At 35.6% G+C, this 20,724-nt stretch overlaps 1 protein-coding gene across 3 annotated transcripts in view; it reads right to left on the bottom strand.

Annotated features, from left to right (window-relative positions):
- Positions 1–20,724, bottom strand: part of HMCN1 (hemicentin 1) — a 506,773-nt gene that overhangs the window by 273,856 nt on the left and 212,193 nt on the right. For all 3 annotated transcript variants that reach the window (XM_036867831.1, XM_036867840.1, XM_036867846.1), the window contains exons 9-11: positions 19,657–19,801; positions 15,650–15,771; positions 10,579–10,854 (exon numbers count right to left, since the gene is read on the bottom strand). In XM_036867831.1, coding sequence (XP_036723726.1) covers positions 10,579–10,854; positions 15,650–15,771; positions 19,657–19,801 — 543 coding nt within the window. The remainder of the gene's footprint in view (positions 1–10,578; positions 10,855–15,649; positions 15,772–19,656; positions 19,802–20,724) is intronic.

Below are 20,724 nucleotides of genomic sequence, written 5' to 3'. Positions count from 1 at the left end.
TTAGGCTACATTCTATTTTAATGACAAAATCTTAATGGCAAATATGCATCAAGATTTCTTTTCTTCAAAATTTACAACTTTTATTTTTCCAATATAAGATATAAGAATATGTAAATATACCAAATGTTTGCTGCCTTTATACCCATTTTAAGTAATTCCTAATGTAAAATTATTTATACATTAACATTGTTTCTATTTAATGCTATGTTTTCTTTCCTTAACAATAACAACAAGAAGTCATGAATTCAGGAGCTTCTTTGGATGATTAGCTAAAACAGATTAAGACAATAAATATGGTTGATCAGAGGAAAGAATTTTTAAAGTTTAGTTTTTTCTTAGTTAGAAAATCTTGTAAATCAACTAACTCCAATAAAAAGTTTTAAAAAAGAAAATCTTCAACTAAATGATGACTAACATTGCCTATTACATTGCCTTTTCTTTAGTGGATCCTCTTTATAACAATTTTCCAAAATCAGAGAATTTCCAAACTAAAGAGGAAGGCCAAAGCTTAGACTTACATTCTCATTTGACTTGGATAAAAGTGGCAAATTACCATTATTACTTCTTGGCATATTAGAAGGATACTATTAAAGCTTTACATATATCTACTTGCATCTCCTGATTCAGAATCAATTATAGCAAGAATATCTTTTGACTATAAAAAGCTGATCACGTTCATTCAGACAACAGAATATTATTCAGTGCTAAAAAGAAATGAGCTATCAAGCCATGAAAAGACATGGAGGAATTTTAGTGAAAGGAGCCAATCTGAAATGGCTAATTACTGAATGATTCCAAGGATATGACATTTTGGGAAAGGTAAAACTATGGAGATAGTAATAAGATAAGTGGCTTCCAGCGGTTGGGAAGGTGGGAAAAACAGATGAACAGGCAGAGAAGAGAGGATTTTTAAGGCAGTGAAAATACTCTGTATGGTTACTATGATGATAGATACATGTTATTATACACTTGTCCAAACCCATAGACTGTACAACACCAAAAATGAATTCTAATGTAAACTATGGACTTTGGGCGATTATGATGTGTCAATGCAGGTTCATCACTTGTAACAAATGTACCACTCTGGTGGGAGATGTTGATAATGGGAGAGATTATGCATGTGTTGGGGCAGGGAGCATATGGGAAATCCCTGTACCTTTGTTTTAATTTTGCTGTGAATCTAAAACTGCTCTGAAAAAAAAAAATAAGTCTTTTTAAAAATGTGGCCGCACATTTTACAAAAAAGGGATTATTTTTACAAATTATCATGCAACAGGCATAGAATCAAAAGCATATGAAAGTGGATCTACCTAGCACTTCTTGAAGGAAAGATTTTAAGATCTGGTAATTAATTTATCTTGCTAGACAAATTCATCTGCTACCTTAGTTATCTTATCAGGGAAGCAACCTACAATGGGATTGGACGAATATTTAGTTTTGGGAGTCCAGTTTGAGTCACAACCTCCCATCCTTCCAGCTGTCACTTCCTGACTCCCATACTTCCCTTCTCCAAGTTCATCATGGCCTCAACTCCTTTGAACCTTCTTTTTTATTCCAATCTATCAGACCATGCCTTTAACCCTCTCTTCTTTCTTCATCCAGCCTAAACTCCACGGAGCGTCACTACAAAAACACTTTTTATTCCCCAATTACCTTGTCTTTTGCTGAACCAACATCACAAAACCACAAACCTATATGATCCTTCTAGGTGTATTTTGAAAAGATTACTGAAGACAGCACAGGAAAAAGCAAATCACACCTTCGTGAGGACAAAGCTTCCAATTCAGTCAGACCCTCTACTCTCAGCAAGCTCACATTTCTGTGCCCTCATTTTTCCATGGCTTTGCACGTGTAGAGTTCTCCATCTAGAAAGACTTTCCTGACTTCTATCTGGCAAATGCTGACTCATATTCCAGTGGATACCTCAGACACCATCTCCTGTGTGAAGCCCTTCTCAATCTCCACTCATTACTGAGACAGTATTCAAGGCTCCTATAGTACCTTGGTGAAGTTCCTATCCCATTGGGTAATAGATATTTATTTTTTAAATTTAGTTATGTCCTTTTTTGTACTGTGGACTTACTGAGGGGAAGGATGTTGTTTTCTTCTCATTTATATCCTCAGCAAGGAGCAGAATGCCTGACATTTAAATTTTTGGTGAATACATGAGTGAACGAATACATGTATAAACAAATGGACAAACAAGATACCACCTCTGACCTTTTGTAAAAATGTGTTTTAAGTCAAGGCACTTCATACATTTCAGTATTGGTTTCATTATTATGGAAAAAAATATACCTGACATAGTATGATTTAGATAGTGCAGTGGGAAATAGCATAAATGAAGATCTCATCAATATAACAGCTATCTATCAGCTTTGCAGTCTCAATAACCAAATGCTCCTAACATATCCTACCCTTCTGCACATGCAGCAATAAGTACTCCTATTTTGGGTATTAGCTCTACTTCAATTTTTATTCATAATAGTCAAATATCAAAGCTCCTTCCTCATGTATAAAAATAGTAAGTCATTATGTTTTTCCTGTATTACAAATATCTAATCTTTAGAAACAGAATTTGCTTTTTAGCTGGGTCATTAATTTATAAAACAATAACTCAAAGAAACATTAATTAACGTTTCAAGGGAATCTGAATCAAGTCAATTTTTAGTACGTGTTCTGACGTAGGATTTTTCAGACTTGGCAATAGTTCCTTTGCCTAGCTAAGCACTCTGCTTTTCATTCAGTCTTTCCACAGACATGCATGCACACAAAACTATGTGCTAAATATTATGTCAGGCACTAAAGACCCCAAACTGCAGAAAACTGGGTCCTGCCCTAATGTAGCTTACAGTCTAGTCATCTTACATGGTCTCTGTGTTCATATTCCCAGTCCTCTCTTTCCTCTAGGCTGTTACCAGATGCTCCATCAGAACTTAGGTCAACGGATTCACCAAACTTTTTTTTTTTTATATATTTAGATTTAGATTTCCAGCTATTCTTTACCCATGTGACAGGAACTTGCAGACACTTTGTATCTTTTCTATTTAAAAAAAAAATTATTTCAGTACTCTCACTTTCCTATTCATACTCAAGGACCCTTTATTTATTTTCTCTTTTTATACTTTATTCTACGCACCTGTACCTTAGACCTGCTAATAGCATGTGTAGGCATTTCTGTACACTATGCAGAATGATGGAAAGACCTAGTTCAGATCTGGGCTTTGCTACTTGCTGGCTTTGTAACCTAGGGCAAGCCACTAACCCCGCAGATACAAATACATACAATTTGTGAGGGTTAGATGGCATAATGTATGTCACGAATTCTCAAAAGTTTTAAAATGGGTAACAGTGGATTGAAGTGCTTCATTTGGATAACTTAGTGGATTGAAGTGCTTCATTTGGATAACTTAGTGGATTGAAGTACTTCATTAGGATAACTTACTGGATTGAAGTGCTTCATTTGGATAACTTAGTGGATTGAAGTGCTTGCTGATTCCTCGTCTGTTCTCTCTCTTCCCAGCAGTCCCTGAACTGTGAAAGTTATCACAGCCCATCATTTAACCTCTCCAACATCTGGATATCTTTCTAGCTCACTTAAATCCATCAGGCTTGGCTTAATACACATTTTCTAATGGTCCATTTTTGCTGGAAAGTAAAATGTCCTTGGTGTCAAGCTTCTTTATAACAATGTCTCATATACTTGAAGTATTTATTAGGCCATCGCATGCCTTTTTTTCTTTTTACAATGTAAATAACTAATTCTTTAACCTTCCTTATAACTTCTATTTAAAGACATTTTAATAATGTTTCTGTCTTCCAAGATTTAGAGAAATAGGATTCTTTCTATCTACAAATAAAGTGGTCTAAGATCTATATACCACATAGATGCCTTGCATGAAAGACAAAAAAATGAAATGCATAATATTTATTTATACATTTTACTGCATGGAATTGAATCGTATTATAACAGAAGATTGCCCCTGACCATGGAGTCAGCAGAGGACATTAGTCAGATAAAGTAAGTGAATATTAAACTTTTCTCTTCATAAAGTTTACAGTCAGCCTATAAAGAAGTAGGAAGCAAACATTTCTGTAGGAAAACTACACATTCTGTGGATATCACTGCAGGATATACTTGATGTAAAATTTCACTAGAATATTTTCCTTCAAATCTAAAAGCCTCCAACTCACTCCTTATTAGATCCCTAGTATTCCATAGACAACAAAACCCAGTATTTTAACAGAGCATCTTATTCATTTGTGCTGATTCACACTGAGACATCAAAGAACCAAAGCAGTGAATAAAATTAACTTTTGACAACAAGTAATGATTTAGAAGTTTTAAGTATATGATTTCATCTCCTCTAAATGAAATCCACAAAGATGGCACTAGTATTTGAAACAGACATACATATGTCTCAGGTCAACGTCCAAAAATAAAAAGCTTAACTAGCAAGACTTCAATGTATTAAAATGTCTAGGAAAATAGATGAGCTAATTAAATTCAATTTTTATTATTCAAACATAGATACAGACTTCTATAAGTGAAAATTTATTCCTGTGAAAATCTTGCAAAGGGGAAAGTTAAGGGGATTTTCATGATTCTCTTACTGGACTATTAGTTATAAGAAAACCTAATTATCAATTAATATTCTGCATTTCTCCTTTTCTCTTACCTCACTTGGGTTCAGAAATGATTTAAAACAGATTACTCTGTGATATAATCCTATAAAATTCCAGACCTTTAAGCTTTCAAATATGATTTTTTGTACTGTCAAAATTTCTCACTTGACACTTTTTGAGAGGCATTATTTCCTAATTTTTCTTAATTATTCCTTATTTTTAAATTATCTCCTATTTACTTTCTTAATTATATCTTAATTATTTTAAATATAAAAGTGATAAAGCAAATTTATAGAATATTTAGCAAAGAAGGAACACATATTACCCACATATAATTTGATCTCCCCAATAAAATTAATGTCAGCATTTTCAAAACTTTTAAAATCCTATTTACACAAAGGTTTAAGATAATTCATTTCTATTGAATACTTTTTTTCAAGTACAGAAAAGCATAAGTAAAAAGTCACTTATAGGTCCATTGCCACCAACAATCACATTTTTGTATATATCAATTTAGGTTTTTTTTCCTCCTAGCAGAACTGTGTGTGGCTTTTATTTGATTGTTATTTTGTTTGCATAGCTGTACTTCTGAGTCTTGTGGTAAACCCTGCTTGAGGTAAGCAGAGTTTTCTGAAAAGTTTCCTGTGTCTAGTTATACCATGATCTCCACAGTGAGGAATTCTCATAATGAAATAAGCGTATCAACCCATTCACATTCTCTCATGCTCATTAGTGAGACTGATTGAACAGCCATAGTTTCTGCCATCAGCATTTCTTTTCAAGGCTCTTCTGATAAATTGATAATGAGCCTATTAGTCACTGAGGGAAATTAGAGTGATGGAAAAAGGCCACTGGGACATTTGTTTCTGCTGCTGCTGGACTCAAAATTCCATCATGCTGCCAAAATTGAAGTCTTTTAAATGTCCATGGTCTTAGTAAGAACTAAAATCCCACGGGGAATATCTGAATGGCTGACTCTAGGTAATGTGACCTGCAAGGGTTTAGGGAAAGGTAATTATCTGATCTCATCTGTTTTCCACCTTTTTTATTATTGAAGTAGAGTTGATTTACAATGTTGTGTTACTTTCTGCTGTACAGCAAAGTGAATCAGTTACACAGATACATATAGCCCCTCTTTTTTAGATTCTTTTCCCATATAGGTCACCACAGAGTATTGAGTAGAGTTCCCTGTGCTGTACAGTAGGTCTTTATTAGTTATCTACTTTATATTTGGTAGTGTGTATATGTCAAACCCAATCTCCCAATTTATTGCCCCCCCCTTCCCCCTGGTAACCATAAGTTTGTTTTCCAAGATAGTAAAGAATTCCTCTCCAAATTACAGAACATGTTCAGACCCTAAGAGCCAAAATATGACAGATATCCACTTTAACTACTTTCCAGCCTTTAGCATATCTGAGAAGTTTGACACCAGTCTGATTTTATCCCTCTGTTTACAATGTATTGGTTTAGTCTGTATGCTGTGGAGTTTTTTCCCCTCATACTAGCAATTTGAAATTTCAGCCAGGATGTGTCTAGATGAAGTTCTCCCTTCATTGACCTTGCTTGATTTGCTCACTCAGGACAATTTTTTTTTCCTCCCTAGTGCACTTTTCTTCAATTATATCTTTGACTATTTTTTTAGTTTCAGTTGTCTTTGCTGTGTACCTATATATGTTATATACCTATAAACCTTAAAGTTCCATTCTTTGTTTTCATGTCTACTTAAAATATCATACTATTTGACTCTTAGTCCTTTGCCTCAATATTCTGAAAGAACTTCTCAAGTTTATGCAGCACATCCCTGATTTTATTTTATGTAGTACAAATTCTGTTCTTCAGTATCTCTGATTCAGACTGCATTATAATATTGCATTTTTAACATCAAATCCTTTTATTTCTTCCATCACACTTGCTATTGTCCTTTCATCTTAGCCAGTTCTTCCTTTATAAATATATACTCCCACTTAAAGGAGGATAGGTCTTTCTGAAACACAATGGTGACACTAAACATTTTTTTTTCCAGTCTTTAGAATAAGCTACTACTTTCAAAGCATCAATTTCTTCTAAGTCTTTCCCCCTGCCTTGTTTTGTTCCCCAGTATTTTTTTCTTAGGTCCTATGCTTTATTTTTTCCTGTTCTGCTGCATCTGTTTTGACAATCTTCTGTTTATTAACCCTCAAATGATGTGGCATCTCTCCAGACTCAGTGTCAGTCAACAAAGTGTTTGAATGGACCTAACTTCATTCTCTGTCTACTTTTGTTCTAGTTGAACCCTCTTTGCAGCTCTGTAGCTAAGAGTCTGATGTGCATAGCTCCTTGCCTGATTCTCACCCATGATGCCCTTCTGGCTGAGATGGGCTGCTCCCCTCTGCTACCATTTGTCTCTAAAATCCCTTCTGACATACCCACCAATGTTTCTCTTGCTTCCAAATATTTTCACTTGGTGAGAAACATATCTCAGGTTCCAATTTTTTACATGGTGCCAGGTTGCCTGTCCACTTCTTGTGCTACTGTTTTCCTAACTAGATGGTTATAGCTATTGATAGGTTTAAGGAGATAGCATGCTGGCTCCCTAAAGAGTAACATTTTCTTTCTGAAGCAAACTATGAAATGAAGGAACAGAGATACATCCTCCCTGCTTTCATGTGAACATAAGAAAAGATGGACCACTGATTGAAATTTTCATTCCATTGAACTTAAAATATAAGTGAAGACTATATACTTATTTATACAAATAAGAATCTTTATATATAACCTATAAAATTCCTCCCCAAATTTTTGCCACTGTATATTGCAACTGGTTTTTAGTATTCTTCAGTTTTGTCTTTTTGAGGTCTTTACAGATATTTTACTGTTAATGAGAAGAGGTTGTAGTAGCTAGACATATACTATTTTTAACCAGAAAATCCTTGCTAACTACTAACAAAATGTGTAAAATCTGGATGTTTAACTTTTTTTTTTTTAAAACAACAGCTCCTGTTTATTTTTTTATTTTTATTTATTTATTTTATCTATGGCTGTGTTGGGTCTTCATTTCTGTGCGACGGCTTTCTCTGGTTGCGGCAAGTGGGGGCCATTCTTCATCGTGGTGCGTGGGTCTCTCACTATCGTGGCCTCTCTTGGTGCGAAGCACAGGCTCCAGACGCGCAGGCTCAGTTGTTGTGGTGCACGGGCCTAGTCGCTCCACAGCATGTGGGATCTTCCCAGACCAGGGCTCGAACCCGTGTCCCCTGCATTGGCAGGCAGATTCTCAACCACTGCTCCACCAGGGAAGCCCTGGATGTTTAACTTTTAAAAGTATTCCAGGACTTCCCTGGTGGCACAGTGGTTAAGAATCTGCCTGCCAATGCAGGGGACACAAGTTCGATTCCTGGTCCAGGAAGATCCCACATGCCCCAGAACAACTAAGCCCATGCGCCAGGACTACTGAGCCTGCGCTCTAGAGCCTGTGAGCCACAACTACTGAGCCCGTGTGCCATAGCTACTGAAGCCCTCGCGCCTAGAGCCCATGCTCCACAAGAGAAGCCACCGCAGTGAGAAGCCGGTGCACTACAATGAAGAGTAGCCCCCGCTCGCCGCAACTAGAGAAAGCCGGCACACAGCAATGAAGACCCAACGCAGCCAAAAATAAATAAATAAAATAAATTAATTAAAAAAAAAAAGTATTCCAGATAGAAACAGTTTCCAAACAAATCTGTGGAGGCAGAGTAACATAAATGAGGTTATAAATTAAGCTACTGATTCCCCTGTAAGCAAGAAAAATATTCCTAAAGTGTGTATTCAATCCAAGTAACTATTATATCTTTTAAGCTTTCTTGAACTATTTTTTATTTTTGCTTTTTAAAACATTTAACTGCATAAAAATGAAATTAATTTACAATTTATGATTCAATGTCAATAGTTGGCAAACATATTTGCATGAATTATAATCCTAGGTACAGCAGTTTATTTCATCAAATATCCACTGCTTTTCAATAATGTATTCAACCATAAGATAATCAGATGGCTACAGTTAACTAGAGTCTCTTATTTTTTATTAAACAGTGCCATCAATTCTAGAACATATTTTGTTAGATTTTTAAAACAAATTTTTCATCAAAATTGTTCCCTCAAACTCAAGACAAACTAGACAGGCCATAAAATAATGCCTCTAAACAGATTTACACCACTAGAGATTATACAGGCTAGCCAGTAATCATGTAATGACATGTGTTTTTTGTATTTATATTTTGTACATTATATAACATCTTACCTCAGAACTTAAATCATTAGATAATAATGAGTCTATTTTACCAGAAAGAAGAGAGTTTAGGGTTTCCTTTAAAAGTATGCATTTCTATATCATAGGATTCATACTTTGGAATAGATTCAAATGCTGTTTTGGAAAATGTTGTCCCTGAAACCACCTGAGAGGTCTGTTATAAATGCAGATCCCCAGGCCCTATACCAGGCCTGTGAAATAAGAATCTCTGCGTGTGGGGTTAGAATTTCTGCTTTTTCAAAAGTTCCTTGGATAATTCTTTATTCATGAAAGTTTGCGAATCACTGCTCAAATTGACTAAACAATACTAAAGGATTAAAAGTTTATCTGGGGAAACAAGGAAGGCTCTGATTTTATTTTACAATCCCATTCTAAGGGACTCCAGGGAAAGAACCAAGGTCACATTTCAGAAATCCATGAACATTTATCCTATCTGAAACAATCAGTTTGGTAAAAATACTTCCAAAACTCTAGTAACTCAAGTTACTACTTGGATTGACTCAAATGATCTAGGTAGTTGACCACGTAGAAATGCAGTGAATCATTTACAAAAGTAATGTTCCCCCAGAGGTTTCAGCAGATCAACTAACAAAAGACACACAGCCATACAGTCGGATTGCAGAATATATCTCAACTACCAGCGAGAAAACCAGAATCAGATGTCAACCATTTTATTAAGTCTTACGGCAGTTTCACTTTTTTGCCATTAATAACATTCCAAGAGCTAGCCTCCAAAACTCAGTGGTCACTCTCTTAGATAACCATGTTAAAAAAAAATCTGACAGTGTTACTTGAGGCATGTTATAAAGTTGTTGCTAGTACCACAACCAAGGAGCCAGACCCGATTCCAATGCAATCAGTCTCCCACATCAAGGATTTGAAATGAAATATTCTGCTAAGGCAGCAACCGAACCTTTCAGCTAAACTGTGTAAAACTGCCAACAGTAAGTTGCTCATTACATTAAGACTCTAGAGACATTTAGAAGCCAATTATGATTCTACTGAAAGAGATACTTAGGAATAGTTTCTGATCTTCATTTGATGGTAGCGATTAGACCACATTGTTAATGCACTTGTTTTCAGCTATCTGAAACTATCATTTAGTCTATATAGACAATTCAAGTTTGGCTTACCATTAGCTTACTTTCAGTAAGTACCGTGTGTGTGTGTGTGTGTGTGTGTGTGTGTGTGTGTGTATGTGTGTGTGTGTGTGTGTAACATAAATAAGGTAAAAACAGCTCTGCTAAAGTTTCAATAAAATTTCACCTAGATGAGAAACATCTTAAAACTTAATTAAACCATAAAAGTAAATTAAATATGCAAATAATGCACTCAAATTGGGAAAAAAACTTTTTTTATCAATTATTAACAGTTTTTTTTAAAGTTCACAGGATAAATGAGAGAATTTAAAACCATTAAATCATCCAGAGACAATTTCTATTTCTATTTGCTTAAAATAAAGGTCTTCAACTACTAGGATTAGCTGTGTTTGTTTTAAAGTCACCTATTTGTTAGTGATGTTTTAGTTTCCAGTTTAGTCAGCTTCAGACCCTCAAGGTCCACAAGCATCCTATCTTTCAAAACTGTAATTGTTTGCGTAGATACCCTCAGACAGACAACTTAAGAGAATAGAAATCAAAAAAGGAAGACAGAAAGACGCCATGATTCAGAAGTTACCATAAGCACAGTACCTTGCACTGTGAGGAAAACTGACGCAGACGATGATCCTCCTTCATTGGAAACCACACAGTGGTATTCTCCGGCATCGCTGAATTTCACACTCCTCAGCTCCAGGGAAAGGTTGGCCAAGATCCTCATTCCTGCTGGATCTGCCAGCCTGACATCTCTGTCATTCCTCTGCCAGGTTAGATTGTAATCCACTGCACTGATGACGAGACAGGTCAAAAGTGTTCTTTCTCCAGGAGTGACTGTAACATTATTAGGCACTTGGATGACTGGCGGGGGCTCTGTGTGAAATGAAAAGATTCAAATTGAAAGATCCAGAAGTCATTTTGCTCACTCATAGAGGTGGTTTAAAAATTTAATGAGCATGTGTTGAATATCTAGTAGGAAAGATGCAGTACAACAGAACATATTCATTAATACATATGTCTGTCACCCTAAGAAAATTATCATCTAGTTGAAAAATGCTTTCAGTAGGAGTGCATGTTTACATACCAAAGTACACTCAAGTCCAAATCCATAAATTATATATATGAGGATCAAAGAGGCATGGCAAAATGATATGACTTGACTGATTCAGGATTGCAGAATGAGTCAAATTTCAATTTGAATTTTGAAGAAAGTAGCATTTATGGATTTTTAAAATTTAAAACCATTTACTTAGTGTTTCAAAGAAAATAGCGCATGAAGTATGGTAGATATGGAAAAGATACAATGGTATCAGCTTGAAGGGGATTATAATCTTATTAAGACACAGTACAACAGTAGAGTAAGATGAATTTCTCCCAGTGAAGATGAGGAATGTTTGATTTAAGCAAGTCAAGTTAATGGTAAGGCATAGACTTTTAAAAAAATTATACACATAGGACCATGTACACAAAAGGCATTGAGTAATGCATGCGCATTTCAGATGTGGTCAAAAGGCACTTACTAATTAAATATTTAACTACATTTCTAGAGAAAATCACATATTGCTCTCGTTAGGTTTGAGAATACTGTAAATCTAAATGCCCCTGTAAAGCTCACTCTGCCCAAATGCTTTAAAATAACCTGCCATAGCAAGCCATTATTGAGCAATAATATAGCAATAAAAACTAGCTGGAAACCCATGTGTCTGTTTCAGTTTAAATGTGAAAGAGTATCAGATATTCAAGATCCAATTTTATACTTCGTTATTCAAAACTATATATACGTGCAGATGAATAACATAAGCCTAAAATAAAACCTGGAAGTAATATGCCAAAACCATAGTGGTTATCTCTGAGAGAGAAAAATGTGTATATTTTTCGTATTTTCCTTTATATTTATCTTTGTTTTCCAAACATTTTTAGAGGAGTATATGTTATTCTAAATCATTTAAAAAATCCTTAATTTTTACAATTCTGCTATGCTTTTAAAACCTCTTATGAAAACAGCTAATGAATCAATTGGAAAGAGTACATGAGAAAGTTAGGAAGTTCTGACTGAAGTCTGGTTAGGTTTGACAGATAAAATACAGGATGGTTTGCTAAATTCGAAGTTTAGATAAACATCAAATAACATTTTAGTATAAGTATGACTCATGAAATATTTGACACACATTTAACTGGGCATCTTATGTTTTTATTTGCTGAGTCTGGCAAACATAGGCTGCCTAGGTTTATCCCTAACCAGCTGCATGACCTTAGACAAGCCTATTTATTCACAATGTTTGTTTCCCTAAGCTTTGTAGCACTAAGGCTTTGTAGCACTAAGGCTCTGTGATGCTAACATACAAGATGGTATGGACCATCAAAGACCCGGAGGCGAGTATTTGTGAACATGTGTTGACACCCTATCAAAATCTTTTTGAAGACCACAAAACATTTTGTATGGTCTTCTTTTTTTGTTCTTTTCAAACAAACTTCTTCAACTAGACTAGGGAGTTTTAGAAAATGTAAAATCCCATATTATGGGCATACAGGGGATTGCTGGGTGCACACCTAGTTCCTTCTCAAGGACCTAGGCACTCATATCCCTAGCTGCTCTGCTTGTTGGCTACTGAGCTCATGGCCAAGGGAGCTAACGTGCTCGGGTTAGGCCACCTTTCCAGCGCAGCCCACTTCCAGGGACCACTTAATGAAGGAAAAAGATGCAGCTCTCTTGCCTCAATTCAGGGTCACCCCAGCTCCAGAACTCCCTGTAGGATCAGCTGAGGGTCCTGTTGTGATTACATCACAGTTTAACTTCTTCCACTCCCTTACAGGTGCTCTTCTCTAGAAAACTCAGCAATAACCTCTTGCGTGCAAAATCTGCCTCAGAGTCTATTTCCTCTTCAAATATAAATTCAAATAAGTAAAATGCCAACTTTCTGCTAATATCCAGGAGGAGAGGAGATTTTAAATATGACATACAATACCATCACTGCATAAATATGTACAGATAATAAATAGTATATGCACTGAAATATTTATGCACACATCAATAAATTTGGTGGTGATGGAGGAGATGATGAAGGAGAATTACAGCAGTTTGCAAAAGAGGCCAAGATAACAAATTACTGGAAACAGCCTGGTCCCGGGAGGATGAGGGGGAGTCATTCCTAAGTGAAAGAATGGCTGAGGCTAGGATCAGGGGACCAGAGATGAAACCTCAAAACTGAGAAAGAATGATAAGCATAGGCCTTGTGACATTAGGTAAAGATCGCTGGACTGAGTCAGGAGGCCAAGAATCTACTTCTCACTACCTATCCATCTGATCAGAAATGGGGCACCTGCCTGCTCTGGGCTTCAGTTTCTTTAGCTACAACATGATGAGGTGGTATAATATTATTTCCAAGTCTTATCCTGCTCTAAAAGAGTATCCTGAAACTAAAATTTAAGATTGCCTGTCACTGACATGCCCTTGACAAGTTTTCTCTTTTCAATTTTACTTAAAGCCAAAATTTTGGTATTGTGTGTATGTGTGCATTGGGGGTGGGGGACATTATGCGAAAAAAATAAATTCAGTAGAGAAAATTAACATAAAGTACACAATATCATTTGTAAAGAATTTTTTCCTGCTTCTGCAGTTCTGTTCATTGGTTTCTATATGTATATATGCAATAAAAGAGGTATAATTCTTTTTACACCCATTTTGCATTTAAAACCAATACATCAACAACCAATATCTCCAATGAACCAAAAATCCTTAAAAATGTTGGCTAGAAGGAAATGCTGGAAAAAAAAAAATGAAGTAACATATTGCTGGGAGCTTTAACTTTTCTTGAAACAGTTCTTGGGTGCTATTTGACTTTATAAATGTCCATCCACAGTGATACAAAAACAACACCGTTCCATCATGCCGTGTTTTCCCAACACTCCTGTCCAAAATATAAGATCTAACTATCCTGTGAATTCACATCTGATTCTGGTGTGCTGGTTAGTAGTGACAGTAGTGTGTCTGAGCCAGGACCTGGCTGGAGGTTTGAGGCTGGAAGATTAAACAAAAGTCAGCCCAGAAAGAAATGTCCACTCTTTCAAGTCCAAAGGGGCACTTGCTTGCTACTTCTGCTGTTACAGTCATTGCCATACAATCTACGCTTCTGCCTTTCTTTCATAATTAACCAGAGGGACACAATTCCTGAAAAGTGGCTTTGGTACAGTACAACTTCCTAGCGATACCATGGCTTGGCCGGCACAGATTAATACTAGAAGGGTACGTGTAGAGTGTATATTTGGAAGTTACTGACACCACAGGGCCAAACTCTTAGCAGTCAGTTCAGGAGTTCTTTCTGGCACTTTCCAGTTATTTATGCAAGATGTCTGAATCAACTCACTCAAACCTCTTTCCCTGTTGTCCTTCCCTTAATTAATATTGCTGGGAAAAAAACCCTCAAGCGCTCAAGTGTTTGTTTCTCCAGAAGCTGAGGAATGTTGACACGATTCCAATGCTTTTCATAATTACTGGAGATGAAAAAATGAATAGTTTACGATGCATGTCAACTTACTAAGTTGTTTCAGAAGACGAACTTAATTTTTCTAAGAATAAGAGAAAATGAATAATTTACTGCAAGAAGAACAGGCTTGCACGCCTCTGTTTTGAAGTTCAGCTTGGACTTAATGATAACAAACATAAATCCTAGGCTTCTAAACAGCCCTACAGTTATAAAGCTACTTTTGTCTTAAATTTTCCAAAGAAAATGCACATCAATACTAATTTGACAATTCAGACATTGTTATAAACTCAACAGGCACATTTAGGTCAGAAGAGGCTTACTATTAAACACACAGCAACCCTAGGCTATGAGGCAGGTAGAAAATAACTGAGTCAAAACAAAGTTTCCAATAAATTCTAGATATATGCTGAGTAAGTGGCTTAAGTCCTGATCAATGATGATATATGGTAGTCTGTTTGGTTTCTAATTGATAATGGTAGTCTTTTTGGTTTCTAATCTGGGAGATTAGAGGAAAAAATGAATTTTTTTCACTAAAATATATTCTACCTTATAAAATAATCTGAGCCTTGCCCATTTATTCATAGGAAACATACTATTTAAATGTAAATTAATTAGCATGATTTCTGCCTTTCTTAATATCAATATTGTAGCCACTGAGGTCCTATGTTTTTTGAATGTGATACTTTCCTTATTGTCCTCAACTTAGATGTCAGAATCCATTCACAAAAGCACTCCACTCATTATAAATATGGGAGAGGGAAGGGGAAAGTTAAACATTGCTATAATCAGGATGGATCTCTCCCTTTTCTTATATTTTATTTTTTCAAAGGAAAATACTATATGGAGATTAAAAAATATTAAGCCCCTATAATAATAATAATGATAATAACAACAACAACAATAAAAACAGCTAATGTCTATTAGGTGTTTCTATGTGCCAGACTCTCTTCTAAGTGCTTAACATACACTATCTCATTTAATCCTCACAGTTTCTCCATGAGATAGAGACTGTTACTCTTATTGTCATCATTTTATAGTTAGGAGATCCAAGGCACTGAGTTCTTAAGTAATTGGCCCAAGGCAGGTCACACAGCTAATATGCAATGAAGCCTGGATTAACAAACATCCCATTTCCATAGCTGCATTAATACTTAGGCAACTGCAAAGCAATTAGGGATAATTACCTGACACGTCAAAGAACGTCTGTGCCCGTCCAGTCCCTGCACTGCTGACGGCAATGCATTCATAGGAGTCTTCATCAGACAAAGTGACCTGTTCAATATCCCAGGTCACACTGGCCGATTCTCTGGGGTAAGAAAATAGAAGCATGTTTAGTTACTACAAAAACAAGACCAAACTGAAAACAGTGATTCCACTATTTGTTTTATGCATTCAAAAGAACGGCTTAAAAAAAGTTCTTTATAGCTTAAAATTATACAGAGTTCTTTTATTATCATAATTTTATTGATAAAATTATGCAGAGTTCTTTACAGCTTAAAATTATACACCTTTTGTATTTTAATTAGAAAGTTAAGCTTTGCTACTTTGAGCAAAAAACATAACAAAGACAGTAAATTCTGTTGTTTTTTTTTTTCTATTGATCTTCATAGGCTCTAACAAAAGAATTCACTTCCACACAGGGAGATCAGCTCAGTGCTTTGTGACCACCTAGAGGGGTGGGATAGGGAGGGTGGGAGGGAGGGAGACGCAAGAGGGAAGAGATATAGGAACATATGTATATGTATAACTGATTCACTTTGTTATAAAGCAGAAAATAACACACCATTGTAAAGCAATTATACTCCAATAAAGATGTTAAAAAAAAAAAACAAAAAGAATTCACTTCCAAATGTGAGAAAAACTTGAAAGAGGCAGAGGATAGAAGAGTGGAACTTTTTTACTGAGAAAATATCAGGGAGACATCTTTAATCTTCCCTCAAAACTCATTTAATTAAAACTAATGATCATTTTACAACTTTTTTTTTTTTCCACATTTTCACATTCATATGTCTTTCTTTTTTTCTTTTTTGAACAGGCCTGTAACTTTGCTGTTGAGAACTATAGCCTGTGTCTGTGTCCAGTTAGGGTCACTGGAAATTTCTTTAGGAGACATTCTCTGGCTATGTCAAAACATAAGATACAAAACTGGCACAGAAACACTCTTTATATCCTCTCTCCTTCCCCTCTCATTTCCAGGTTTTGGTCATGTTCAGTGGGGTTCTAGCCAAAGCAACTCAACCAGTAATTTACAAGTGTGAAGGCAGAAAACAGACTTTTTGGTTCCCAAAAGATAAATTCTCTTTAACTTTCTTATATATAAGCTCTACATAAGGTTATATACCATAACTGGTTCAATCTATGTATATAATGAGTAAAGAAAAAGATTATCAGTTTTATAGTCAAAGTTGTCATTTAGGTAAAATAAATTCCTTTGCTATATTACATATTCATTCATTTAATAAATATTTATACTTTGTCCTCTAACACTCTTCAAATTGTTTCTCATTTTTTGGAAATGTCTTAGTAATAGCTATTTAATCCTTGTTTAAAACATTCCAATAATCTATAAAACAAGCATTATATTGTTTTAAAATATAATTGCAATGTCATAAATATTTTCATAATTTTTTCTTATAATCATCCATAGCTATTTATAAACTTTTTAAACATTCAAGATACAGATGAGATGAAAAGCCCACTGCAGTCAAGACACCTTCCACTGAAGCTGAAAGTGGTACAAGATATGCTACCTCACAGTAATAACTCCAGATCTCTCCCCATCCGAATGAACCACACCCACCACCAAACCACTATGAAGAATTCACTGAACTCTTAATGTACATTTACCACTAACCTAGAGTTTGTAAGAGAAAGTCAAGACACAGGTTCCTGTCATTAGGAAAGTGAGAAAATTAGCAAGGTAATCCTTCCATGTATTTCAGCAACTGAGAATATTCACTTAATACTGTTTCCTTTCACTTGCGTCTGCATTAGGTGTCAGTGGTCCTTACTGTCACGTTCAGAAGAAAACGGAGTATGACTTATTCTATGCTGCGTTGATCACCTAAGATGTATCTTGAATGCTTAACAGCAGTAGGCTAAGCCCAAATTTACAAATGCCATTGTCTAGGAGGTACTGGTAAGTTCCAGGAAGGTAGGAGTTTGAAATACACACATCTTTCATGTCTTCTGCAGTGCCTACTTCAGAGCCAAGCATATTTTAGGATTCATCAAAAACTCAGACATGCAGAAATTTTAGAATAGAAAATGACAATTCTTCTAGTCTTAAGGCCCTTTATTTAAAAACAAGAAAGTCGAGGAAGAAGGACAAGTAATTTATTCAAAGGCACAAAATGACTGTATGGAGTGCTTAGAGAACATTCTTTACAGTTATACTTGTTCCTCTCTTATTTATGAAATATTACATGAGAAAAATTCTCTTTTTCATGTACCCTTATCAGTTAGCATTAAGATTATATGGCCACGATAAAAAGTTTTGAAGGGATGACCTTTGGGACAGGGGAAGGAACATGTCAGATAGAAATGTGTCTTGTTACTGATGGAAACTAATTCTCTCCTACATCCCCTAGAGACCACAGCGACTCACATAACAAAGATCCAGTCATGCAGCTGGAGTTATTAGGAAATCTAGGGCAGAGATGTGCAAGTGAATTGGGATTAGAGTATCAATCCAGCATCACCCATGCCCAATTTTGTCTTTAGCCTCTTACATCCAAAGAACTTAACAAATGTCAGCAAGGCATGTCACATCTCTGGGCCACAGAGCTGGAAAAATGAAAGAAAGAATCCTTGTGGTTTACCTCAGAGGAATTGTATGGAATTAATAAATTAATGCTTAGAAAGAATCTCAAGTGTCTTTGAAAAATGTTACTATTTAAACACGAAGCAGAATTGTTTGATTTCATCATTCAGTTATGTAACTTCATCATTTGATATCTTGGTCAGTTATGTTGCTGATTATTAAATATGCAGCTAAGGAAATCGTCAAGATGTATGTTAAGCAAGTAGCAGGAAATAATACAGTCCAGTCTTTAAACAATGGAAAATTTTCTCAAGTTATAATGAACATTCTTGCCATAGCTTCTGCTTAAAATGACCCCATAAGGAGATTGTATAAGCTAAGACTGTCAAATATTTAACATGTTACACAAGTTATTTATGTGAATATTGAATTACCAGTGTAAAAGCTTTGTAAAATAATTCTTAGAGTTTTTCCCCCAAATGTAGTTTCATAGTAAGTTTAAAAAAAAATGTTTTCCAGAAATCATCCTCTAGTTTTCAAGGCCTACTTAATTTTTATCATTAGATTCCTTAAACTTGTCTAGAAAATTCACCCATCTTCACAACGGACGTTGGTGCCCTCTAGCCCACTTCCCTTGACTGTTGGCTGCGGTAGTGACCACACACGCTTCTTCTCCATCTGGCCCACACCCCCAGCACACACCTCGTTTCTACCCTTCTCCTCCTGGCTCCCTGGGCTCCAGCTACACTGGCTTCCTTCCCATCTTTCTTTCCCACGTGCCTGGTGGACTCTGGCCTTAGTGCATTTGCATTGCCTGTTCCTGGTGTGTGAATGCTCTTCCCTGGATATCTGTGTGATCTGGATATCTCACCATGTTCAAGTCCTTGCTCAAATGCCCCTACTCTGAATTTTAAAATTGCAACTTGGCCAAAACCACATGTACTCCACCAACCAGTAGTACGTGTCCCAATTAACCTGCTCTACTTTTTGCCATAACACTTTAAATCAGATTCAGAGACATGTTTACGCTCAAGCCACAAAAGCTTAAGTTTCAGGGTCGTTCATTTGCAAGGACTCTTGCAAAGTTCAGTACCTAACTTTGTATTCATAATTTTGTGTTCTTTGTCTTATCCAGGGACCCTTAAACTGTGTAAAATTCAGATTCTATAAAACCTGAATCAACTCTTAAATGTAGTCTAGCATTTATTATATTATCATATTATATTTATTATCTGTTTCTGTCTTCCTCCTTTACAATATAAGCTCCACAAAGGTTCAGAATTGTGTCTGTTTTGCTCACTGCTACATTCCAAGACTATGAAGCAAATAAATAAGAATGTCTAAAGAAAAAAGTACATTAAAGTAAGTATCTATTTGTATTTAGATATTTAGTGCTATAAATTATTACTAATGGAAACATTTACACACTTTAAGTACTGGTCTACTCCAAGTGTAACTCCATTTCTAGCAAAGCTCAAGGTAAAGGGCAAAAGGCTCTCAACAGAGCAGTGAATTTGGCCCGGCTGCAGGTAGTATCCCGGGGTTTTCTCAGGCATTGTAACTTTGGGAGCATCTGGGAAAAAAAGAACATGGGCAAGAAGGTCACAATGATATTTGGTACTGCTTGTTAATCCATTCAAAAGCTTCATACTTAAATTATTCCAGTAAATTCTCTGCATTCCAGTTAATCTAAATCATGAAAAATCACTTTATCTTTCTTTGTTCAAAGGTTATTAATTTCTGGATTATCTCCATGGACCCTTTACTAAGGTACTCATTGAATCTAAGACTCCACTAATCTTAAGGCATAACACTTTTTGTACCACCAAGATAGAAAACAAAGCTACCAGGTAAGTTACAATACATCATCAATTGTAGAACATAGTTCAATTTCAAAAATGTAAAACTATGAAAAGAACACACATATCCTAGAATTGAATTCATAGGGTAACTGTTTCCAAAAAGGAATGAAAAAATTGATTTTTAAGAATCCAATAGCTTTTTTAAGCATTCAATTCAGGGGCTAACACAACTAACTTTGAATACTGCATATGAGGAAATACTGAGGTTGGTTCTATTATTTCCTTTCTACAGCTATTAACCAATAGCTATAGAGTAGTTCCTGAATTTCCCAAATCATAACCTTATGTATAAATGATAAACTGTTATCCCTCCACCTGAAAGTACAATATTAGAAACAATCCTTCTGTATCCTTGTCAGTCCATGGTTCAAGTTACATACAGTTCTAAAGTTTTGGTCAGAATCCAGTCATCAGCCTTGAGAAATAATAGCAAATATATAAGTAACTAGCTTACTAATTAACTAACTAACCAAAAAAGGCAACATCATCACCAGTTATTTGCAAGGAACTACTGTTCACAAAGTAGAAAGGTTTCCGACAATTGTATATAAACATTTAGCCAAATCAGATTGCTAACCAAATATTAAACACATATGCCAGGGGGAGTAAGAGCACGAGAACTTCCCAGTTCAAA

Source organism: Balaenoptera musculus, chromosome 1, assembly GCF_009873245.2.
Source record: "Balaenoptera musculus isolate JJ_BM4_2016_0621 chromosome 1, mBalMus1.pri.v3, whole genome shotgun sequence".
NCBI classification, from domain to species: domain Eukaryota; kingdom Metazoa; phylum Chordata; class Mammalia; order Artiodactyla; family Balaenopteridae; genus Balaenoptera; species Balaenoptera musculus.
The sequence above is the reverse complement of the archived record's forward strand: the minus strand, read 5'-3'. Positions and strand labels throughout refer to the sequence as shown.